General features: G+C 41.9%; 1 protein-coding gene across 1 annotated transcript; it reads left to right on the plus strand.

Annotated features, from left to right (window-relative positions):
- The first annotated feature begins 5,035 nt into the window (after positions 1-5,035).
- ISOC1 (isochorismatase domain containing 1) lies at positions 5,036-24,913 on the plus strand. Its single transcript, XM_025293041.2, has 5 exons — positions 5,036-5,406; positions 15,284-15,403; positions 15,510-15,713; positions 17,707-17,823; positions 23,691-24,913. Exons 1-5 carry the CDS (start codon positions 5,098-5,100, stop codon positions 23,835-23,837), a joined length of 897 nt encoding a protein of 298 aa, XP_025148826.1. The 5' UTR covers positions 5,036-5,097; the 3' UTR covers positions 23,838-24,913.
- Positions 24,914-25,126: the final 213 nt, after the last annotated feature.

A 25,126-nucleotide genomic window follows, 5' to 3' on the forward strand; every position in this document is an offset into this window, starting at 1 on the left:
CTGACAGAAATCAGCTCAGGATGGGCTCTTCCACCTGCATGGTCACTTTATGTCCTAGCAGAGTATAAATTTCTGTTGCAGGTGCCATGGCTTCGTTCCAAAACCGATGACTGATGGTCTGCATTGTGGTTCTTGCAGGAGGATTTGCCATAAATCTAACAGCATCCTTTTGTACCTTTAGTGTTTCCATTACCATAGGACTTGTCAGGTTGTATGGTCTGAGAGGCAGAGGTGCTTGCACCACTGCTGGGATCTACTGCAAAGTCATTTCCATTGCTCTGGCCACACTCAAAGTTGGCAACATTTCATGGCACACAGAATGAGTCTTGGCTTATGCTCAGTTGTGGAAGATGCTGTCTCCATGATCTAAAGGGGCTTCCCTGGTGGCTCAGATGGTAAAGAATCTTCCTGCAATGCATAAGACCCAGGTTCAATCCCTAGGTCAGGAAGGTGCCCTGAAGAAGGGAATGGCAACCCACTCTCCAGTATTCTTGCCTGGAGAATTCCGTGGACAGAGGAGCTTGGTGGGCTACAGTCCATGGGGTTGCAAAGAGTCAGGCAAGACTGAGCAACTATCACTTTCACTTTCATGATCTAAAGAGGTCTCCTAGGTTGTTTGCTTCCTTCTTCATGATGGGAAATGCAAGTGCAAGAAGTAATTATTTGTTTTCACTGGGTGTCTTGGAATGCCCTAGATACTGAACCCTAAAATTTTACTCATGTGGTGGGTCCTTGAAACTTCTGAGATTCTCTCTCTCTTCTGGAGCTCTTTTGTCTTACCAAGGCCTGCCACGAATAATTACTTTTTCCTTATCTTCTCCAATTAGCATGATGTTATCAATATAGTGGACAAGTGTGATGTTCTGAAGGATGTCCAGTCACTTTGGAGGGAAAGACAGCTGCCATAGCTTTGGTTTGAGAAATGTAAATGTATGGTCCATGTAGAAGCTGCCCTGGAAGCAGCTGGTCTATCTCCCAAAAGCTTTACAAGGGTGTTAAATCCTGTATGCTGGTAGTTTCTTGATTGATAAGCTTATGCTTCACCTCCCTGACTGTGCACCCTCATATTGCAGGGCCATGCATGGTCTCAGTTCCTGCTGGTGCATGCTTGTTAGATTCTGTAATTTGTATGAGATATCACCCCTTTCCTTCTTTAAAAGGCCCAGTACAACAATGGCCTGGTTTTGTTGTTGCATAAACCTATGTATTGGAGAAGGCAATGGCACGCCACTCCAGTACTCTTGCCTGGAAAATCCCATGGACAGAGGAGCCTGGTGGGCTGCAGTCCATGGGGTCGCTAAGAGTCAGACACGACTGAGTGACTTCACTTTCACTTTTCACTTTCATGCATTGGAGAAGGAATGGCACCCCACTCCACTGTTCTTGCCTGGAGAATCCCAGGGATGGGGAAGCCTGGTGGGCTGCTGTCTATGGGGTCGCACAGAGTCGGACACAACTGAAGTGACTTAGCAGCAGCAGCAGCAGCAAGCCTATGTATGGGCCTAGGTACCAGGAAGGAAGGTGGAGGGAAAATCCTGAGAAAATTCATGTCTTGCTAAGGAAAAGCCTTGTCTTCAAAACATGAGGGAATGCTGGTCATTAAGGAATCTGAGGTTAAACGCTAGTGTTAATCACTCAGTCTCATCTGACTCTTTGCAACCCCTTGGACTGTAGCCTGCCAGGCGCCTCTGTCCATGGAATTCTTCAGGCAAGAATCCTGGACTGGGTTGCATGCCCTCCTCCAGGTGATCTTCCCAACCCAGGGATCGAACCCAGGTCTCCCACACTGCAGGTGGATTCTTTACCATCTGCGCCACCAGGGAAGCCCAAGGAGTCTGAGGGCTTAGGATTTTTAGTTTTATCAATCCTATTGCCTATGTCATGGTTCCATTTCCCAACCAGGTCCCTGACCTTGGCATAGAAAATATGTACTGTTTAAGAATTTAATGTTCTTTGGAGCTCTGCTCCTCTTAATATTAAGTCCTAGTCGTGATCCTCAATGTTCTCTGTCTTCTCACTGCAGGAATTGAAAGCCTTGTAGTAAATGGCCTTTGGGGGTACAAAAATCAACAATAGGCACTGTTTAAGATGATAGTGTTTTAGTCAGATGAGGGACGATGGTGGTTTGGCCTTGGGTGGTAGGACTGTATGGATGAGAAAGTTTGGATTTTGATGATCAGATCTTGTTGATAGACTAGAGGGGGAGAGAAAGAGGAATAAAGGATAAGCTAATGGTTATTGTACTTAGTAAAATGAGGTTGACACATGCTTACAAGCTAACACAGAGGGAGAAATTTTGGGAAGGTGCAAACCAAATTAAATGTGAGAAATCTATTAGAGATCCAAGTGGCGATATCAAATAAGCACTTGTATATATGAATCTGGCATTCAGAAATGAGGCCTGTGTGACATAAATCTGGAAAACAAAGGTCTATGGGTGGTATTTAAAGTCACACATCTTAAAGATGAGTGTGAGAACTAAGCCCTGGTGTACTGAAACATTTAGAGATCTGGGAAATGAGGAGAAGGTGGGAAAGAGCTTGAAAATGAAGTAGAAGGAGAAATAAGAGAGAATGGTATCCAGGAAATGAAGCATAGGATTCAAATGGAAAGAGTGACCAACTTGTCAAATATTGCTGTTCATTAGGGGGAGTAAGAAATAAGCCTTTGTTGTATTAATCCACGGAGATTTTGAAGTTTGTTTCTGTAGTGCATTACATATTAATCAATACTGTATAAACTAACTTCTTGAATTGCTTAGAATTTAAATTCTGAAAGTAAGTGCTTAAATTTAACTAGTAAACCTCCTAAGAGTCCTATATGAGACCATTTTGGGCATTTTATCTGTGATGATTTTGCCAGTTAGGATAGTTATTTTCTACTTGTCACTAGAATATCTGCTGATGGATTCTTATTCATTGACTCTTTCCAATGACATTTATCAAATTTAGTACTCTAATACTTAAATTCCTGAGAAAAGTAAATTATCAATGAAATCTATACTTATGGCCCTTTTCTAGCATAGGGATGACACAGTTGGTACTCAGTAAATGTGGATGTGTTCCTCAAATACCTGCTTTATTAATGCTTTGTGTGTTATTCCCACAGAGACTGCAATATTAAATAAAATGGCCAAAGGCCAATCTCAGGTAGTACAATGGATACGGAAATTGGTTTCTTTGGAAACCTACTTAAAAAATCTGAGAGTGGAGTAAGTATGCTGACTGAAGACCACCAGAAAACATTGTGCAGATGCAGAGGTGCTTGTTGAGGGGGTCTGAGGTTCACACCAACTTCTCTAACCTGCTCTGTTTCAGAGGCATTAGTAAGGAGAAGGAACTCTTTTACAATTAGTCCCCCTAGACTAATAGCTGGAATAGGTACCTTTTGGTAATCAGTCTAGACAAACTAGCATTCTATTAGCATAGATTTGCACATCTGCACACAGAAGACCTTGCAGTGAAGTAGTATCTGCAAAGATGTCATTTGGGGTCTGATGGATCCAGACAACAGTTGTAAATGGAATCGCAAAGTTTGATGAGGTGCCAGAAAACAGACTATTTTCAGTAGCTTGTATACAAGTGAGCAGTAAAGGCCAAAGGATGGTATTGGCATTACTTTAAAGTAGTGGCTCTGAACTAGGGGCAAATTTGTCTCCTGGGGGTATATTGAACAATGTCTGGAAACATTTTTTTTTTTTTTTTTTGATTGTCAAGCTCAAATTAAGTGTGAGAGGGAAGTGCAGGGTGATACTGGCATCTAGTGGGTAGAGGTCAGAGATGCTGCTAAAATCTTGTGTGTGCATACACACACACAAGATAGCCCCCATGGAAAGGTAGAATCCATTCCAAATGTCAACAGTGCCAACTAAGAAACCCCGCACCTTCCTTATTTCCTTCTAAGAGGAGGAAACCCCTGACATCTAAAATTTTATTTTATTTAGATTAATAAGCCTCTCTTCCGAGGACCTGACCTTTAAGGAAACTTGGTTCGTAGCGTATACTTTCCTGCTGCTGCTGCTAAGTCGCTTCAGTCGTGTCCGACTCTGTGCGACCCCTGAGACGGCAGCCCACCAGGCTCCCTCGTCCCTGGGATTCTCCAGGCAAGAACACTGGAGTGGGTTGCCATTTCCTTCTCCAATGCATGAAAGTGAAAAGTGAAAGTGAAGTCGCTCAGTCGCGTCCGACTCTTCGCGACCCCATGGACTGCAGCCTACCAGGCTCTTCCGTCCATGGGATTTTCCAGGCAAGGGTACTGGAGTGGGCTGCCATTGCCTTCTCCTAATTCCAGCTAATTATAGCGCCTTAAAGTGTTTACAAGTAAAAAAGTTATTTGAAGATGATTGTTTTTACTTGCTTAAAAACAAAATCCTCAGCTTGAATTAAAAAAAAAAACAAAACCCTGATTTTCACTCTTAAACCCCTTTATATTTGCCTGTGCTCAATCCAAGTTCTCCCAGAAATTGAATTGAGATATAGAGAGGGTAAGATCTCAAATCCACGACTGGAGAGACTATGTTTCATGGGGTTAAAAAAACATGAAATTCTACGTCTTGGATGGCACTCCTAAGGAAGCGTTGACTTCCACCGCTCTTCTTAGGGCATCTACCAGCTGCCCTACCAGTTTTAATATTACTACCCCCGTCTTCAAGGACTGCCTGCCTTTCGACAAGGCCGACAGGTAACGCACCCCAGCAGATCTCGCCGGACAGCCCCGAATGCCTAAGCACAGCCCCAAACGCCGCTCGACGGTGGGCGGAGCGGGCTGGAAGGCGGGGGCACCGATCTCCTCTGAGGATTGGAGCCCTGGGCAGCCCAGGAAGGTCGAGGGTGTGCGGGGTCCCCGGCCCGCCCGAGGTTGGAGGGGGCGGTCCCGGCGGCGGGCGCAGGCGCTTGGCCAGGCGCCCAGGTCCCACAGCCCGGCCCTCCGCGGGGTCCGCCCTCCGCCCGGGCGAGGAGGAGGGCGCGGGAGCCACGGCCGCCAGGACCCGCCCCCTCGCCTTCCCGAGCGGGCGGCGGGCGGCGCGGGGAGGCGGGGCCGCGGCGGCCGGCAGTGTCTGCGCCTCGCGGCCTCGGAGCTCGCAGACGCTCGGGGAACATGGCGGCGGCGGAGCCGGCGGTCCCGGCGCTCCCCGGCGGCGGCGGCGCGGGCGCGGGGGCGCCGTCGGGCACGGTCCCCGTGCTTTTCTGCTTCTCGGTCTTTGCGCGGCCCGCGGCCGTGCCGCACGGCGCGGGCTACGAGCTCCTCATCCAGAAGTTCCTCAGCCTGTACGGCGACCAGATCGACATGCACCGCAAATTCGTGGTGCAGCTCTTCGCGGAGGAGTGGGGCCAGTACGTGGACCTGCCCAAGGGCTTCGCGGTGAGCGAGCGCTGCAAGGTGCGCCTCGTGCCGCTGCAGATCCAGGTGGGTCCCGCGGGAGGGCCGCACGCCCCGCCGCTCCGGGTCCCCGTGCGTCCCCGTCCCCGCCGCGCTCCTCAGGTGCCCCGCGGCGGCCGGCCCCGCGCGCCTCGCAGACTGGGAAGGGCCGCGCCGGTGTCGCAAGCCTCGTGAATGGCCCAGCCCCGGCGCCTGTCCGAAGGTGACGGTCACCGGCTGTCCTCAGCCAAGGATGGGGCGTGGGCCTCCCAGCTGGAGGCGGCGCGCGCGAACGCCCCCACGTGTGTGGTCCTCAGCCTCCCGCATCCGCTTTGTGTGCCGGGAGCAAGTCCCAGCCGCCTGCGTAACCTAAGAGCTGTGCAGAGTAGCTGTGTTTTTCTTTGGGGTGATGCAGAACCGGGGAAAAGAGGTTGTGCGGAGTGTCGGCCTTGGGGTTTGTTCCCGGAGTTGTGTTTACCACTTGCGGAAACACAAACTTCTGGAGTCCTATCCTTTCACCCCTCCTGTTTCCCAGCTTTGATCTTCAGCCTTCCCTAAGTGAAATAACCGTGTTTAGCCTCTTCCTAGTAACTGTCAACTGAATCTGTTGATTACACGTATACATTTGACTGCCTTGAAAAAGTCATTCGAATCAGGCTGCAGTACCTTCTTAAATACCCAACTTTAGCCAGACCATTCTTTCCTGATAGTGCTGGCTGGAAAAGTTGGTATACCTGAGGATTATTTTATAGCTTTTTAAAAATATTTTTAAAAAGCCGTGTTCTTATGCTGCACAGATCTGCCTCCTGGGTTCTTTTTGTGCTCTGCTCAGAGGATTCACTCGAGGATTTACACTGTTGCAAAGCAAGAATAAAAGGTGTATTTTAGGTACTACACCATCGACAATTTTTTGGTTGAGAGACAGGTAAGCCATTTCTTTGGAAAACCAAACTGAAATGTGGGATTCAGGTTTAGAAGTCACTTTGATATTCAGGTGTCATTTTCTGAGGACTGCCCTTTAGTTTTTTTTTCAGTTGTAGTTGTCTGAGGAACTGATCTTGTTTGCTATCACTCTAGCACCCAGTCCAGAAACTTCCAAAGCAGGTACTTTAATCAGAGGACAAAGGCTGTGAGATTACACGGTCAGCCCTTGATGAGCCAAAATAGAGGCAGGTACTTGGTGTCTGATACCCTAGAATTTGCCCTGCTCTTGGGAGTTGTGGTTGATAGGGGTTTGCTACTCCCCATTTCTTTTGTCTTCAGGAGTTTTCATGGCGGACACCTTCTGCAGTCTTCCTTGTCAGCCTGTTTAGATTAATGCTGCCAAAAATACCGAAGAAGTTGGATGCACCTTTGACAAACCCATTAATAAAGGCGAGAATCCAAATACTAGCTGAACAGATCTGGAGCTTTACTGAGGAGGCCGACTTCTTTGTGATGTTTCCTGTAGTGGTTGGGAGGGAAGGGGGGCTGTTACCTAAGAGATGTTATGCAAGACTGGTGCCCTCCCCAAGTCTTTAAGGCCTCCCCCTCCCCCAGTAATAGGATTTTTTTTTTTTTTTTGAAAAATTCAAAGTCTGGGTCTGACAACTCTTTTTAACTAAAGAAATTAATAATATGTATGTATCTACCTGAGATGTCTTGTACATTCTCAAAAGGCATTATGTAATTCAGGACACATGTGGCTTTTGAAATATTTTGCTTGGTATTGGAAATAAAATAATAGTTTAAGTTTTTGTGGTGATGTTTAAAATAATAATTATAGTAGCACTACTCTGCCCCATCCTTTTGAAAATGTAATTATTTTTCACCAAATAGTCCAAGAATACCTAAGCATCTGTTACATGATACTTTAGATATTTTAAAGTATTTAAAATATTTTTATATTATTTCATTTTAGTAATCACAGTAGCTTGACCTCTTCAGCCAGGTGCCTCACCAAGCTTAAAAATAGATAATGGGATGTAGAGGGTTGCACACTCATACCATGTATATCCGTATGCTTATTCTGATACCTGTTTATACCTTCCATATGAAGAAAGAGATATATGTGTGTGTGTATACATGCTCACACACATGTATGTATATATGTATGGATACTCCCAGAAGGAAAAGGGAAGATATTTCTTTTCATGACCATTTTACTATATTTTTTGGAGCACAACTGTATAATCCTGAAGACATGGACATTTCATAGCTGGACAAGAATTTAAGAGTTCATTCTGCATTTGAGTGGCAGCTGTAAGTGCCTGGCACAATGAATGTAAACAGGGGTAAGACCGAATTCATTCTCCTTACCTAAAATCCTACTCCTTCATTTTGCCAAAGAGCAGAAGATGTAGGAAATTGCCCAAGGTCCCATGGTAAATAAAGCATGTGAAGGTCCTACAGCTGGCCACAGCATTCATGTTCTCTTTTCATGCTTAATGAATATATCAAGCAGAACGGGAAACAAGTCACAAACTTGGGCTTGTAATATCAGTTGTTTTGATGCTATTTATTCCTTCTGTGGAACAGATGCCTGTCAGTCAGAAAGACTCAAGGTGGCTGTCAGGGAGACCATGCTCAGGGACAACAGGCTCCTTCTACCAGAGGCAGGGAGGAAGAGCGTGTTTGGCCACATGTCATCCATGGCTTAAATAATGCCATTTGTGATTTCGGAGAAGGCCTTATAGCCTCTGCAGCTCTGGCTAACATCCTGTATATTCTAGAATGTATTCTCAGTTTCCACAGGGGTCTAAGTTTGCTTTTAGGCTTGTACTGACTGTTGCTAATGACCCTGCAAAACACACTGCCTGCGCTGGTGGTTGGTTTGTTGTTCTATGGAGATTCATCTTTAAGATCTGATAACTTTTTAGTGTCTTCCTTTCTGAAATATTCTGTAACAGTGACCGAGTATCTGCTGACAGCTCAGGTAGCTGAAGACAGCTCATGTTTCAAGCACTTTTTATGTGTCTTCAGCTTTCTCAAAATGCTTGAAGTCTGAGGCATTTTGAGACAAAGGGGAAGAAATATAAATGAGAGGCTTATACAGTGGGAATTTAGGTCATTTTTATGACTTAACAAGTGTTAATTTTTCACAAGGTATTTCCCAAGTTTTAACTAATGGAGAGTTCAACCCTGGAAGCTCATGTAAATTTGATATCATACCACTACCAGTGTGTTTTTCCAGCTTGTCACCAGGGAAGGCAGAACCCAAGTAGAAGAGAGGAAGAAATGGACATGGTTAAGGATGACACCAATTAAGAGTATTTTACTTGAGTATGTAGGAGGGACGGCTCTGGCAGCTTTGTGTGGGCAGAAGATAAGGGCTTTCCTGGGAAGGTTATTTTGACCTTCTCTGAGGTGTTTAATTGGGAAAGGATTCTGCTCCAGGTTTTACCTTCTTGGAAGTGTATTAGTATGAAGATTATTTTAAACAGAGGTGTGGATATCTTATAGCTAGAAGGTGCCTCCAGAGTTCAGGGTGGGAAGGAAGAGAAGGCATGGTTTGATAAAAGGGAAAGGACTTGGGTCTCCCTTGGGCTTGCTAGTTGGAAGGCGGTGATTTTTGATTTCAGAACCTTAACCATGGAGTGTGTAGGAGGAGCAGGTAGATAAGCTAATGCTCAGAACTCTTGAGTTAGAGAAGTAGGCAGGGCTTTTCTCAGGAGGCTGACAGTGTCAGGGGCTCTGGAGATAACAGCTGAATCCTAAGGGATTGTCTCTCGCCCACCCACTTGCCTTGTAAAAAATTTAACATTTCAAATTACTGCCCAAGTTGTACACATTTTGCTCTTTGTGGATACATGAGAGGCTACCTATAAATAAACTGTGTGCCAGTGGAAGCTATGATCTGTGTTCGGGATTTTTTTTCTACGTTTAATTTGCCAGGGGGAATTCAGTGTAGATTCAGATGTCACTGTGTTCCTGGGATCTGGTCAGCTTCACCGTCACCCCAACATGAGGTATGATGTAAAGAACCCCTCTGTCCTCAGCACTGAAATGGGTGGAGTTGGCTGGCCTCCCGCGGGCAGTTGGAAAGCTCAAACTTTAACTGATAAGCTTGAGTTGTAATCTTAATGCCAGTCACATTAGTGTTCACAATAGGTGAGTAGGTTGCAAAATAAGAGTGAAATAAATATTCTCTTGCAGTCTAAATTAAAAAGCCCCAAACCTATTTTTCAGAAACAGATCATGTACCAATAATTGTAAGTCTTTTGGTAACATTTGGAAATCTACTTTATGAACCATTTCTTAATTCTGTAGACTGTGCTAACAAGTTAGACGTTATCAGTGTTTCTCTCTCTATATTTCTTGGTTTCTTAAAGGATCATAGTAGTAAGTGGTATTTTAATAACGTCATTATTGAAGAACTGTTTTTAACATGTGCTAAACTTGAAAGCACAGAGTATGTTTCCTATAAGAGGGATGCACAGTAACCTAATACTTTTATTGATCGATTTACATGAAACTGATAGTCTTTGAAATAGCCCTATGCTGCTGCTAAGTCGCTTCAGTCGTGTCCGACTATGCGACCCCATGGACTGCAGTGCACCAGGGTCCTCCGTCCCTGGGATTCTCCAGGCAAGAACACTGGAGTGGGGTGCCATTGCCTTCTATATAGCCCTATGAGGTAGCAACTATTTTTAGTACTTTGTTACTGATTGAAGTGAAGGTGTTTAGTTGTGTCTGACTGTTTGTGACCTCATGGACTGTAGCCCACCAGGCTCCTCTGTCCATGGGATTCTCCAGGCAAGAACACTGGAGTGGGTTGCCATGCCCTTCTCCAGGGGATCTTCCCGACCCAGGGATTGAATTTGGATCTCCCACATTGCAGGTAGTTACTTTCAGAGCCACCAGCGAAGCCAGATTAAGAAGCTGCTGTTTAGAAATGTTAATGATTTGCAATTGAAATTAGTGAAGTTGCCATTTGAACTCAGATTCTGATGCCCATGGGCTGACCTGTATTGCCAGGGAGAGTCGTGTCACAGGCCTCTGTTTTGAGTCAGTATTGAAACAAAGCCTTCCTGTACCTGTGATAGTCAGATTTCCTTGGAAACACTTCTCAGTGAAATAATGATACCTCATATTCCCTTCTGGACCCCTCTCCCAAGCACATCATGCCTATATTGTTGCTGTAATAGACTACTAAAATTTTCAAAACACTGCATTCACAAGTTCAGACTTCAGTCATTTCTAAAGATACACAGTTTACTCACTGTAGTCACTTGCTCGGGTGCTGCTGTAACAAAGTACCTGAGTACTGAGTAGCTTATATAACCAAAATTTATGTTCTCACAGTTCTAAAGGCTTTAGGTCAGATTTGGGTCCTTGTGAGGACTGTGAAGGAGAAGACGTTTCATGCCTCCCCTGGCTTTTGGTGGTAGGTTGGCCGTCTTTGGCATGGCTTGACTTGTAGACATACCACACTGATCTCTGCCTTCATGTTCACATGGCCTTCTCTGTGCTCAGATTTCCCTTTTTAATGAGGATGCCTCTCATGTTGGATGAGGCATTCACCTGAGTTGGGAAGATCCCCTAGAGGAGGAAATGGCAACCCACTCCAGTATTCTTGGCTGGGAAATGCCATGGACAGAGGAGCCTGATGGGCTGCCGTCCATGGGGTCACCAAGAGTTGGGACACAACTGAGCACGCACGCACATGCTGCTCCAGTATGACCTCGTCTTGACTGACTGTGTTTTCAGTTTCCAAATAAGGCAATACTGGGGTGCAGTACTGGAGGTTAGGAATTCAGCATCTGAGTTTCGGAGCACACAGTTCAACACACAACTCTCACCATTGCTACGTTTATGGAGAGATCAGAAGTGGCTCACCACGTATCACTGAACAAGACCAGCCATCGTGTTTGTGCCTGTCCCAAGAAACCAGGGGGACCAAGCAAGGGAGGAGCAGATTCCTTGCAGATGTAGCAGCTGTTGTTAGAAAATGGTCAGATCACATGTGGATGTGAAGCAGGGTGAATACTGTTATGATCATGGTAGTCATGGAATTTGGGTATGAAGAGTCTTTTGACTATGAAATCTAAGGTCAGATTCTAGCTATGACAGTTAAGAAAGTGGGCAAAAATTTTATACTTGAAATTTGTCTTAAACTGTTGCTTGAGAAAGCCATTGATTGTGATCAACTTTTTGTGTTGAAATATGTATTCAATACATTAAAATGCATATTTTTTATGTATATGTGTATGGTGATGTATATAGATAGATATATAAATATATGAAGGTGTGTGTATATAAACATTTTTATATGTGATTTCTTCGGACTTCTTGAATATGTGTTGATCTCTAATTGCTACGCCTTTACCTATGACAGCATTTGGTCAAGTCCACTTTTAATTTGCATTCTTGGAGTTGCAACACGTCTGATGATGAGCAGCACTTTTAGTTATCTACAAGGTTTTGGTGTATGAAGAGTTTCTGAGTCAAATTATGAAGTCCCTGGATTATAGAGTCAGTGGGTAATTTAACAGTTATTGAAATTCATGTGGAGTTGGGGTGGATAAGAGGTTGATTGGATGTAGTTCGAGATTTTCAGTAGTTGTTTTTTTTTTTTTTGGTAGCCTCAGCTCCTCCTTTTTCTCCCTTGTATGGTATAGAGATTATTCATAAAGTAGTGGCTTTTCCCGATACTGTTATGACATAGGGAGACCATTTAATTTTTTTACCTAAATTTTAGGATAGTGTTGATTTACAAGGAGAGTTGCAAAGATAACACAGAGAGTTCCTGTATATGTGACATAGTTCCCCCTCTTGCCAGCATCTTCCATTACTGCGGCATATTTGTCACAACTAAAGAACCAATGTTGTTAGTAAATTACTATAGCTGAATGCCACACTTTAGTCAGATTTCACAAGCTTTTCCCTAATGTCCTCTTTCTGCTCCAGGATCCAATCCAGGATACTAGTTACGTTTAGTTGCCACATCTCCTTAGGCTCCTCTGGGTTATGACAGTTCCTCAAAGCTTCGTTGTTTTTAATGAGCTTGACAATTCTGAGGAATGCTGATTAGACATTTTGGTAGAATGATCTCAGTTTGGGTTTATCTGCTGTTTTCTCAGTGCTTAGACCAGGGCTGTGGGATTGTGAGAGGAAGATCATAAAGGTCATTCTCATCACATATCCAGGCTGAATACCATCACCCTGACTTCACTGATTGCCTCAGTCTTGATGGCCTGGCTGAGGCCGTATTCATAATTACCCTCTCACTCGATTGTCTGTTGTGAGGAAGCAAATTGCTCGGTGCAGGCTACATTCAAGGGGTGCCCACTCCTGGAGAGGAGAATATCTAGGCACTTTTGTTTCACGAAATTATAACCAGTCATCTCTGCCCTCACCCCCTTGTCTCTGTGGCTTCTTTCTTTAACTGAAAGTTTAGAGATGATGGATTCCTCTGCTGGAAAGGATTTCAGGGCTGCGTTTGCTGACCTTCTCTAATATGACATATGTCTGATGAGGTCCCCTGCCCAGAACAGATACCTCACAGCTGTAATGAGGTGTTGGGAAGCACCAGGTAACAGGAACCCTGGGAGACCACAACTCTGAATAATCTAGGATTTCTGAGTAGGTATGGTTTTATTCCTTTAACATCCCAATATTCAGTAGTTTGACCATTTTATATGGTAGTCCTGAAATATTATGTAACTGATTTTCTTAATGAGTCTAAGACAATGATTTTGTCCCAATTTATAACTTAACATACAGCTTGTTACTCCTTCATTGGAGTCTAGACTGAGAACTGGTTGAGTTTCGATCTGCATTTACTGTATTTTGAATCTCTTCTTCCTCGGCTGTTATTCCTTGCTGCTATCCGTTTGCCTGTCTTCAGCAAACTTTCACATTTGCTGTTTCTTACCTTATGTTAATTTATAATCCAGGCAACCAAACTTGTTAGGAATATATACAGAGTTGGTCCTTCCGGTCTGAGGTAAGATCCGAGAGCTGGAGATCCAAGTAAGCGTAGGCTGTCGGTGTGTTCGTGCATGGCTATCCAGCATACCCTGGCAACTTCGTAGAGTTTCATTTTGCCTGCTTGCTGGTCTTCATATGTTGTAGAATGGCAGGATTGCTGAGTTGCATCACAATTGTTTTAAACAGGGCAATTGCAGCGAAACCACTTTTCATCATGTTCCTTCAACACATCATTTTTCACTGGGGACCCCTGGTTCAAATTTCTAAAATAATATATATATATATGGATTTTGAGCCAAGATTTAATATTTCCTGAGAATTTAAGATACATGATCATAAATAGTGGTTGGTTTTCAACCCAGTACCCTAAGTACTTATATAGTCATCAGATTCATTGCTTTTGATAATGACTGAAAGGAAGCATGGTACTTGCATTAAAAATTTAAGTAAAGAAGCAGCCAAAGATGAGCATATATAATTCAAAATGCTTGAATATTTATTTTGAACATTCCTTATTGACAGAGGAGGAAAACCTTCTACGTAGTTTAGAATTACAGATGGTACTCCCATTCTCACGTGGACGTGGTGTTGGACTGCGTGTGGTTAATCAGTACACATCTGTAGAGTTAATACCAGAGGGAGATTAAGGTGCCAGAGTCCTTCAGGCCAGGATGCAGATAAATAAAGTACGTACTGACTAGAGCAGTCATACTGCTAAGGATCAAAGATTCCTCTTAATGATTCATTTAATTCTTGGAGTAATTGTTTCTTAAGTGTGATACATGTGCCGAGGTACTAAGGCAGAGTCTAGGGTCAGGCTGGTGGTGAAGCTACCACCTTTGTAATCAGGACTCAGGTTTCTCTAGAAAATTAGAAATAATTATTATCTGTTGGTGGTTTAGGTTCATTAGAGGGGAGCCTTAAAGGGTACCAAGAGTAGTGGCATAGCCTCATTCAGGATCAAACTGCGTCTTTTCCAGAGCTTGTCTAATTTGAGAAGGTGGAAAGAAAAGCACAGTGGGTTTTTTAGAACTCAGTTAGATTAAATTCTTGTATTTAACAGTGATTTTTCACTTTTTGGGAGATCCGTGTTGGGCCCAAGTTATTGTAGTAGACCAACTACAGCAATTAATGTAAAGCTTGGTAACCTAATACCCAGTTTTCACTTTGATTCACTGATTTTCTTGATTGTGATAAACATGTGTAAGAATTCAGATGTCAGGTTTATGTCTTTCTGTTTGACAGTGGGGATGTGGTTGGCATCATTTCATTGCTTTTTTTTTTTGAACTCTTAAGAAGGTATTCTTGAGAACACTGACTTAATATTTCTGTCTTGATAATAGCAGTAATTCTAGGTTTGTTTGTTTCTTTTTTTTTTCATTTTTTGTTCCATAGTCTCTGCTACAGATTATTTTAAATTTTATTTTTTGTACTTGTAAGCAATCTTGTCATCAAATTTGTTTATTTTACTATTTTTTATTATAAAAGTAATACATACTTTTAAATAACATTTAGCAAATGTTTTAAAACAGCATTTGAAAAACAGAAGAAAGGTACTAAGAAAAAATATTATCAGCATCCCTAACTATGTAACCACTTGTCAATATTTTCATATATTTACTTCTACTTTTTATTCATATGTTTAGAGTTTTGAAATACTATTGAACTGTGCTCTTTTTAAAATTAACATTAGATTATAAGCATTTCTTCTTAGAGGTGTGCTTTTTTTGAAAACATATGCATATACTATTTTAATAGGCTAAACATGTTTTGTGAAATAATTTTTTGTATTGTCAATTCTTGGTATATTTCAAATTTTCACTATTAAAAGCAATTCAGTGGACATCTTTGGGGATAATTTTTTTTCCTATCATTCATTTCTTCTAAACAATAGTTGTTAAAATTGACTTAATGGGTCAAACAGTAGGAATGTTTTTCTCTCTTTACTGACCTCCAGCTGAAAATAAATGTCACTGTATAACAAATGCTAAATCATTCTTTCTTTTTTCCTCAGCTCACTACCCTGGGAAATCTTACGCCTTCAAGCACTGTGTTTTTCTGCTGCGATATGCAAGAAAGGTTCAGACCAGCCATCAAGTATTTTGGAGATATTATTAGTGTGGGACAGAGATTGGTATGCTTCCTTGTTTATTTTTTCTAATTGGCTGAAGCATGATATACATTCATACACAAATGTATGTATATTGGTACTTATCTTTGTGCTTTTTATTTCCCCCCAGTTACAAGGGGCCCGGATTTTAGGAATTCCAGTTATTGTAACAGAACAGTACCCTAAAGGTCTTGGAAGCACTGTTCAAGAAATTGATTTAACAGGTGTAAAGCTGGTACTTCCAAAGACCAAATTTTCAATGGTATTACCAGAAGTGGAAGCAGCATTAGCAGAGATTCCTGGAGTCAGGAGTGTTGTGTTGTTTGGAGTAGAAGTAAGTACCACTTGTTCTGTTTTGGACACAGTTCATTTGTAGAAAACTTGTTATTTCCAGAATGTAATTTTGTATATAGAATGTGTGTGTGTGTGTGTGTGTGTGTGTTAGTCGCTTAGTCCTGTCTGACTCTTTGCAACCCCATGGACTGTAGCCCACCAGGCTCCTTCCCCAATGGGATTCTCCAGGCAAGAATACTGGAGTGGGTTGCCATTTTCTTCTCCATGTATACAGAATACTATATAGGTAAAAAGAGCTTCCCTGTTGGCTTAGTGGTAAAGAACCCGCCTGCCAATGCAGGAGACATGAGTTTGATCCCTAGGTCGGGAATCCCCTGGAGAAGGAAATGGCAGCTCACTCCAGTATATTTGCCTGGAGAATCCCATGGACAGAGGAGCCTTGCGGGCTACAGTCCGTGGGGTCCAAAAAGAGTCAGACATGACTTAGTGACTAAACAGCAACAACTGATAGACAATAACTCCCACCATTTGTTCTGGTCCAAACACTGTTTTATCCTTTAATTTGTTAAACTCTCAGAACAATCCTCTGATCTAAGTACCTTTGGTCTCCTCATATTATAGAGATGGGGAAACTTAAACACAGATGTTGTGTGTCTTGCTCAAGGTCATACAGTTAGTTAAAGGATCGAGTTGCATTTGAATGTAGGTTGATTGACCTTTGGGCCTTTACTTTGAACCACTACTCAGAACACACTTTCATCAAAGATAATATGTTTACTTATGTAGGAGTTATAGGAGTTCATTTTGGTCATGTTTTTGTTCTAGAAAACCTTAGAAGTCATGTACCTCATTGTCCACATTTGAATCATGTACATTTTTTTTTTTTAAGGAAAAAATATATTCATGGATTCTTAATACTGATTAAAATGATTTTGGGGGCTTTTTTGACATGTAGAAGCAGAATATAAGTATTTATTCATAGCTTATAAGAATCTCTTGAACTGAAATTATAAAATTATGAAAACCATAAAAACAATGAAATCCAAATAATTTAAGACACCCATGATGTTTTGATAGTAGGTTTCATAGTAGTGGGTTTTAATAGTAGAAAGATGTAGCCTCAGTTTTATATGTATATTAAATATTTCTGTATTTTGACTTCAATACTGACAAAATAAAAGAAGCCTATTTGTATAAATATGTCATGCCAAATCTTGTTGCTGACTTTTATACTTTTTCTTATTTGTTCATCATTATTAGCTCTTACGTGTAATCAAAATAATCTTTAAGCAGTCCTCCAGTGCTAACTTTAATGAGTTGTTAGTCTATAATTTTCCATGGCTCTCTTGTCATGTGAAGATAAAGTCAGCTTTGTCACATTATTAAAATCTGCTTTCATTGCTTATATAATCCACTTATTGTTGGAGCCTGTTTTTACTCTTTATTCCCTGCCAATGAATGATACAAGTTTGTACTTGGAAAGCTGGAATCTGTATAATGCATTTGCTGGTGATGTATACTGGGTATTTTTTGCCTAAGCTACACGTTATTTTTAATTTGGCCTACCGTTACTACTGGGTGCCTTGTAACAACTCAGTTTTCCCACCATTATCTCAGTCGACAGTACTGCAGACGCATTCTTTGTGTCAGGCATTTGGTGTGAAAACAGAAATAAACCTGACTGTGAGTGGCATCAAAACCGAGCGGTAGTAGTCAGCTGAATGAAGGTCATCCAGGTGAGACACGGATGAAAATATCAGGAAAAAAAAAATGCTCACAGAGCTGTAAGAATATGTTCAAGGTCCCCAGGACAAAGACCGCTGATGTAATTCAGTTCCTCACTTTACAAAGAGGAGACCAAAGCCAGAGATGCTGTTTGTGCTCTAGATCACTAGTGGGCTAAAGGCACAACTCAATGTAGGACAAGGTCGTTAGTCCTGTAGTGCTCTTTCGGCTCTACTGCATTGCTGCACATTTGTAAAATGCTTGTCGTGTACCACAGTGTTACATATGGGTTTTTACTTTCCATCTAGACTCATGTGTGCATCCAGCAGACAGCTCTGGAGCTCGTTGGCCGAGGTATCGAGGTTCATATTGTCGCTGATGCCACATCATCGAGAAGCATGATGGACAGGATGTTTGCCCTTGAGGTAATTGTCCTGTTTTAAAATAACTTACTTACCAAGGCTTCCAGATAAATCTGGAGAATATTAAATATGTAACAGCAATGAAAATTTACCTCTTAAATTTGAGCTTGGTCTGACAATAATCAGACTCGCCGATTTCCAAGGTCTCTACTATGCACAACCAGCCTCTAAGATCTCACCATCATATCCTGTTTTACATCTGCTCTGTCTTTATTTCTAGGGATGCTAAACACTCCTTTACCTCTTCTGTCTTAACTTTACTGTAGTTTTGCACAGGAACTAAGAGGTATTCTAGTACGCTTACTCTGAACTATTTAAAGATTTGCAAAGTAAAAGCAGCTCATCTAGGCTTAACTTGATCAAGATCTATCCAAAACCTAGTGCCTAGTGGGCCTCAGCCTGGTTCAGCCTTGTGTAGATTTCGTCAGACTTGAATTTCTGGAAATAGGCATGTCACTGACTGTGGGTACCACGCACACACAGTGTTTAATGGCTCTGCATGGCGTGTCAGTGATTTTCATCAGCGTTGCATAACAGTAGACTTACGTAAGCAATTCCTATTCCAAGACTATTGAAAAGCAAACTCCCACAATTAATCCTTTGAAATCTTCACATTGTGGATTTCTGTCTGTTTTGTTTAATTCTAATTCTATCATAATTTTAAAGTAATGTCAATCTGGATTTGAATTGCTGAGTTTTTAACTAATTACTTTTATTGAGAATGGGAAATGTAGATTTTTTTTTTTCTTTTTCTTGAGACTCCAGTGTTTCATGCATAAGCTGACCTATGAGCCACTTTCTCTGTAGATTGCTCAGTCATCTCTCGTAGTCTAAAATGTTCCCTAGGGTGGTGAGTTCGGCAAAGAAGAATAAGAAAGAAAGATGAAGGGTCAAGTCAGTGGGGAGGGCTGATGTGGAAGCCGGCAGGGTAGCTGGCAGCAGCAGTGCTTTCAAGGCCCTGGTTGGCCATCCCTTCTTTTATTCCTGAAGAGGGAGGTTTTATTAATTTTATTCAATGATTTTCAAGTCCAGTTGGACTATCAGGTTCTCTGGTTAGTTTGATACTAAGTATTGCTTCTTCCCCTCTCAGCAGAGAACTTTAAGCTCTCCCTACAGTCAGAGTTAATCAACTAACACTTTTCAAATTTTCTTAGTAATCTGATCCATCCGTGAATAACCTTTATGGTAATGCTGAGGTCCAGAACTTGAAGTGTTCCCAAGGAAGCAAAGAACTTAAGAACATATAAAACCAGAAATTTTTCTTTCTTGTAAAGAGATTTCAAGAACTTTTGTCCTGCATTCATTTACATTTTTCAGACTTGTCTTTATTATGCCATTTATTACAGAAAGTTGTTATTGCTGGCAGTTCTGTCTTTTACCAAGACTCAGAATAAAACAGTTGGCCTTTAATACCTGAGCCTCATTCTTTCAGAGGTAGCCTGTAATCTCACTGATCAGGAGTCCAAACAATAGAGGGATAATACAGGTTTGAATGCAGGTTCTGGCATTTTGTAAATTTGTGTCCTTGGACAAATCACCTAATATCTTTGTCTTAGATTTCTCATTAGTGATATGAAATAAAATTCATATTTTTATGGCAAAATAGAAAAATTTAAACTTGAAAAAGTGTTCTTTGCCCTTTGGTTTCCTCTTCCCCCCTACTGCGTATGCATATTATGCATCAAGCACATCTCCCCATCAAAAGAAATACCTGTTCAACTGTAAAGAGTAGACAGCTCCTTGAAAGATAATACTCCTTCTTGATTGTCTCAAGTGTCATGTGACCCACCACCGTGGCGCTTGGATCTGGATTCTATAAACTGTCAATAATTTATCATTTCATGTACAGCCCTCTGTCTCAAAAAACTTACATAACTGTGCTTTGACTTCTGATGGGCAGAACTGTTCTCAGAGTTTTCTGAGGGTCTGTTCCCAGGTTATGATCAGCATCTTGACTGGAGTAAAATTTTCCATTCCTTTTTTAGATCAACTGATTAATTTTTTTTGTCAGCAGTGAAATAGAAATAGTAATAGTCATTACGTGGGAGGATTTTTGTGAGGATTAAATGAAATAATGTATTGGTAGTACTTAGTGTCAATGGCACCCCATTCCAGTACTCTTGCCTGGAAAATCCCATGGACGGAGAAGCCTAGTAGGCTGCAGTCCATGGGGTCGCTAGAGTCGGACACGACTGAGCGACTTCACTTTTACTTTTCACTTTCATGCATTGGAGAAGGAATGGCAACCCACTCCAGTGTTCTTGCCTGGAGAATCCCAGGGATGGGGAAGCCTGGTGGGCTGCTGTCTATGGGGTTGCACAGAGTCGGACACGACTGAAGCGACTTAGCAGCAGCAGTGTCTGACACAGTTAACACTCAAGTGTTAGCTGTTGCTTTTATTTTTATTATAGCTCTTATTCTTGTCTTCATGAGCTCCTTCCAGTCAGAAATATATAAGCATATATCAGCTTCCAAGACTTGAAAGGGACTAGTCTTAAGAAGTTCTGAGGAGGGAAGGAAAAAATACGGGCTGGGGTGGATTTCTGCCTGCAATGCAGAAGACACAGGAGGTGCAGGTTCAATTCCTAGGTCAGAAAGATCCCCTCGAAGAGGGCATGGCAACCCACTCCAATATTCTTGCTGGGAGAATCCCATGGACAGAGAAGCCTGGTGGGCTACAGTCCACAGGATCGCAGCATGACTGCGGTGACTGAGCTTGCACGGAACAGCCAGCATTGCTTGGGGTCACAGGGCTGAGGTTGGAGGGGAGAGACGCACGTCGAGAGGTGATGGGGGAAGATGTTCCACATTTCAGACTTTTCCTCTCGGTCTGAAGTTTCTATGGAGGTGTTTTAGTTAGTCCCTCAGTCCTTGGGAGAAATGTTCAGTCTCCTCTTTTCTTCTGTGACTATGAAAGTGAAACAGCAATCTGGTCAGCTCCCCTTCTTCTCTTTCCCTTGAGAAATACAACTACTCAAGATCATTCCTGAGACTCCCCACCCTGCCTGTTCAGATCGTTAAACTAATAAGATTTATCGTTACCATTACTAAAACGTCTCTGCCGGGATCTGTGGTGTGTGTTCTACTCCTCACAATGCTTTGAGTACCTCCCATCTGTCAGGCATTTTTCTTTCAATTCATAGTTGCAGGGTAAATGTGGGAGAAGACAGAATAAAACCCTGTCTTGAACTTGATGTCCTTGTACTTCTGGGAAGTTGTTAAGTGTTGCTTGGGAATTTAATGGGTTTAGTCTTTTTTTTTTTTCTCCTCTGCCCTCTAGGAGGCTGTCATGTATTTTTAGGTTTATGGGTCAGAGTAACCTTTCTTTTCCTTTGGCCTAGTTGGACTGACTTTGTAAGTCTAAGGGAAGAACTCTGGAAGTCAATTAAGCCAAGTACCCATTTGCATTAAACAGCTGGAGTTTTAATTGTCCCTTTATGCTTCCCTGGTGGCTCAGAGGTTAAAGCGTCTGCCTCCAATGCGGGAAACCGGGGTTCAATCCCTGGGTCTGGAAGATCCCCTGGAGAAGGAAATGGTAACCCACTCCAGTATTCTTGCCTGGAGAATCCCATGGACAGAGAAGCCTGGTAGGCTACAGTCCAAAGGTCGCAAAGAGTCAGACAGGACTGAGCGACTTCACCTTCACCTTCACCTTTTTAAGCCAGGAGATGAAGTGAGTTTGGGACCAGTGTCTTAGGTGTCCTCACAGCTCAAGGTGGTGAGTGGCAACCTGCCTGTGTCTGGATCAAGTGCCCTGTTCTCTTTCTGCTTGGGCACCGTTTCCAGTTGGTGCTGGACAGGCACCATGGGAAGATGTGTTAGCCTGACCTTAGCATTCTTAGCAAAGGCATGAGCCACGCCTTCCCCTAACACAGGTTCTCGGCTTGATTACTATTTTTGGTTGTTGTTTGTTTTTTGTTTTGTTTGACCACACCTCGAGGCAGTGAAACTTGTGCCCCCTGCAGTGGAGGCATAGTCTTAACCACTGGACCTCCAGGGAAGTCCTGTGGCTTGATTACTTTTGAATATGCTCAATATTGGCCATACTTTATTGTTGAAGTTAAGTAATTGTATGTAGGTTTCTGTTTACTAAAATGTTTTTGTGTGTGTTCCTCTTGCGTTCCAGCTTGCCCCTGCCTTGGCCTCTTAGCATTCCTGAGAGCTGTTGGCTTAGAGTGGACCCAGTTCGGGTCAGCAGAGCACTATGAAGAGCTGTGTCTTAGCTGGGTCATTGCATTTCTTTCTCAGACCTGGGAACACTTTTCTGATCTTCCTGCCTCATGAAAGAACTAAAAAGATTACTGAGAAAATTGACCTTCATTAGCACTTTGGAATATAGAAGGCAGTTCCACAGACATTGAAAGTATGATTCAGATTCAGGCTGACTCATTGAAAGGCCATTGATTCAACGGAACAGTAAGGAAGGCAGGCCAGCCAGGGAGAGAGCTGGGTTTAGGTGACTCGACGTTCAGGGCCCTGAGACACAGCTCGTCTTATATTTATTGCCCACCCTCCTGTCTGAAGCAACCACACAGTCCTTTGAGATTTCTAAGGGTTTTGACTTGACAGTCAGGAGTTTACTGAAAAGCAAGGAGGAGGAAATTAGTCTCCAGAAGTCTTTAAAAAACTCAGAGACAACTCATCGTCTGGTATTTGTCCCAACGTAAAGGACACTGGCAGCCTTGCTTATTTCTTCCTCTTTCCTCTGTGACTCTGCTGTTTTTTCATTTCTCAAGACTTGTGATCAGCTGCTCCTTACACTCCTCTTTTCTGGTGGTTGAGGCCCGAACTTGCTATCTGATAAGTAGGCTATGGCTTATACCCCCTTCTTGGTCCTTGGGGATAAAAAGGAAGAGGCTGCCAGTGGAAGGGTTGGGGCTAAGGATCTACAGCCATCTGAAGGCTTTACTTTGGCTCCATTGAGATGTCCTATTTATTCAAGTGATGCCCGTTATGATACGACACTGATTCACATGTTTTTTTCTAACTTGCTTAGGAGTTGTGTCTAAACACCTCATCTTCTACGGCTCTTAACACTGGGTGTTTCATGGGATGACAAACAGCTGGTCTCCTTTTCCCCCTGGGGTTTCTGAGAAATATATCCAGGAAATGGGTCTCTACCCTGGAATTCTCTTCCTGTCCCCGCTCACACTTTTTCTGTGCTTTCTCTGCTTTGCCTTCCTTCCCTTTTCCCTCTTCATCCCTCCTGCGTACTCTCTCCTTGTCCCCTCCTAGAGATGTCTGTCCTTAGCTCTTTATTATGATTCCACTGGGACGATGTAGCAAGGATATTCTTTGACCTGTCAGTGAAACTCTGTGCAATCTTAAATTTTATACTCTTGTTTGTGATTCTGAAAAGCTTATGATAGTGGCAAGGGTGGTGGTTCTGTTATCATTCGGGGGAATGTTCCTTAACCTCACATGAGGCTTTTCTGCCACCCATGTTTTACTTATGGTATATAAGTAGGTATACAGTTTAACAAAGAGTATACAGTTTAACAAAGGGTATACAGTTTAATGTCAGATATTTGGAGAGAGGGAAAAAGAATTTAAGAATCGTTGTTTTACAGTCCTCAGCCTTGATCCCTTCTGTCTCTGGCACATCTAAGTCATTATATTGGCTACCTTTTTTCTTTTTCTTATAATGTTAGTAATTGGGACTAATATTAATAATATTGAGAATCATCCTCATGGGTTTCTGGTATGGCTAGTTTGAACTCTCTCCTCGTCACTGAATTTGATGGTATGGCTGAGCACCATGGTTTTTATAGAGGACACTAGCATGTCTCACTGTGCTTTTTGCTGTTTTAATATAGTGTTCATTCTCATGCTTATTTCTTGATTTGTGTTTATCTTTTTTTTTCCTTAAGCGTCTTGCTCGAACCGGGATCATTGTGACTACAAGTGAGGCTGTTCTGCTACAGCTGGTGGCTGATAAAGACCATCCAAAATTCAAGGAAATTCAGAATCTAATTAAGGCGAGTGCCCCAGAGTCGGGTCTGCTTTCCAAAGTATAAGACATGTGAAAGACTGGTATGCTACTCACTGTCTGATGACAGGACTGTAAGCCCAGACAAGCTCTTGTCTCTCATAGAATTAAAATGTTAAGTCAAAAATTGGCTCCTTTTTTGCGCCTCTTAGTAAAACTTAACCAGTTAGACCGTTTGGGTACCAGCATTTAGTTACACATGTCAAAGGCTTCAGGTGCTGCTTAACTTCTTTTTATGTTAACGTGCTTTTATTTATTAAAAAAAATTATAATGGAGGTGCCTGTTTTGTCTATACCGTATACACTGATCATACTTTCAAAAGTGCACACTCTTGTGAAGTTTTCCTGTACTGTCACAAAGACAGAGATCTCCCAGCAACGGTTTGACTTTCGTATCATTGTAAGATGTATGTTATGATGTTAATATGGATTCAGTGCTTTTGCTTTACAGGTTGATTGAAGTAGGATTATTATATGAGAATTTGAAAACAGGACTCTGGATCTTGTTACCCCTTTCACTCACAATGCAGTCAAGTTATTTATTAAGTTGCGTTGGTTTAACCAGACGAAGTCATGTTGGATAATTATATACCTTTCTTAATTATGTTGATTTTCTTCTGCTCACCATCACTAATTCTCTGTTAATGTTCTCTTTTTTAAATTGAATCTTTTACCTAGAAGGACTCATTGGGTTATTACTTGTATTTTTGATTTTGTAAACAGATGGACTGATAGCAATGTCATATCATTTGTAGAGGGCTCTTTTAAGATCTTTGAAGTATTACTTTAGCTGAATAGCTTTATAACCATCTTGAATACATCTTCTAATATGCACTAGATTTAGCAAAAAGATAAAAGACTGGATAAAATGTAGTTTTAAAACATCCATCTTCTTGTTTGATATTTTCTCCACATAACATCCAATTACTGTTAATGTAAAAGGTCTCAGTAATAATTCGGTAGTATTAATTTTGTAGTGATTACTGCCATTCAATAAATTAATTTTCATTTAATACTTATTATAGGGTTTTAAAACATTTTTTTAATGTTATGTGAACATGAAACATTTCTGTCTTTTGTATTAAAGTAATTAAAGAAAATGTATTATGTGAATGAAATCATTTTGTCCCCCACAACATGGCTCTTTGATTATTATTCCAGGGATTTGAATATTTATTTAGGGGTATAAAATTTTTGTATTTGTAATCTTTCAACTCATGGATATTTTCTAAAAAGGAAAATTCTTTGTCCGTGGGAGTAACTGGATTTTATTGAAGGGCCTTCTTAATTATTTAAAAGCAGTAGTATTTTTTTTTT

The sequence above is a fragment of the Bubalus bubalis genome, chromosome 9 (genome assembly GCF_019923935.1).
Source record: "Bubalus bubalis isolate 160015118507 breed Murrah chromosome 9, NDDB_SH_1, whole genome shotgun sequence".
In the NCBI taxonomy this organism is placed as follows: Eukaryota; Metazoa; Chordata; class Mammalia; order Artiodactyla; family Bovidae; genus Bubalus; species Bubalus bubalis.

What these genes read in the sequence shown, in the direction of transcription:
- ISOC1 (XM_025293041.2), top strand. Translation starts at nt 5,098, where the DNA reads ATGGCGGCGGCGGAGCCGGCGGTCCCGGCGCTCCCCGGCGGCGGCGGC. An exon ending in TCGTGCCGCTGCAGATCCAG is followed by an intron (nt 5,407 to 15,283) that starts GTGGGTCCCGCG and finishes TTTTTTCCTCAG; the next exon opens with CTCACTACCCTGGGAAATCT. An exon ending in ACAGGATGTTTGCCCTTGAG is followed by an intron (nt 17,824 to 23,690) that starts GTAATTGTCCTG and finishes TTTTTCCTTAAG; the next exon opens with CGTCTTGCTCGAACCGGGAT.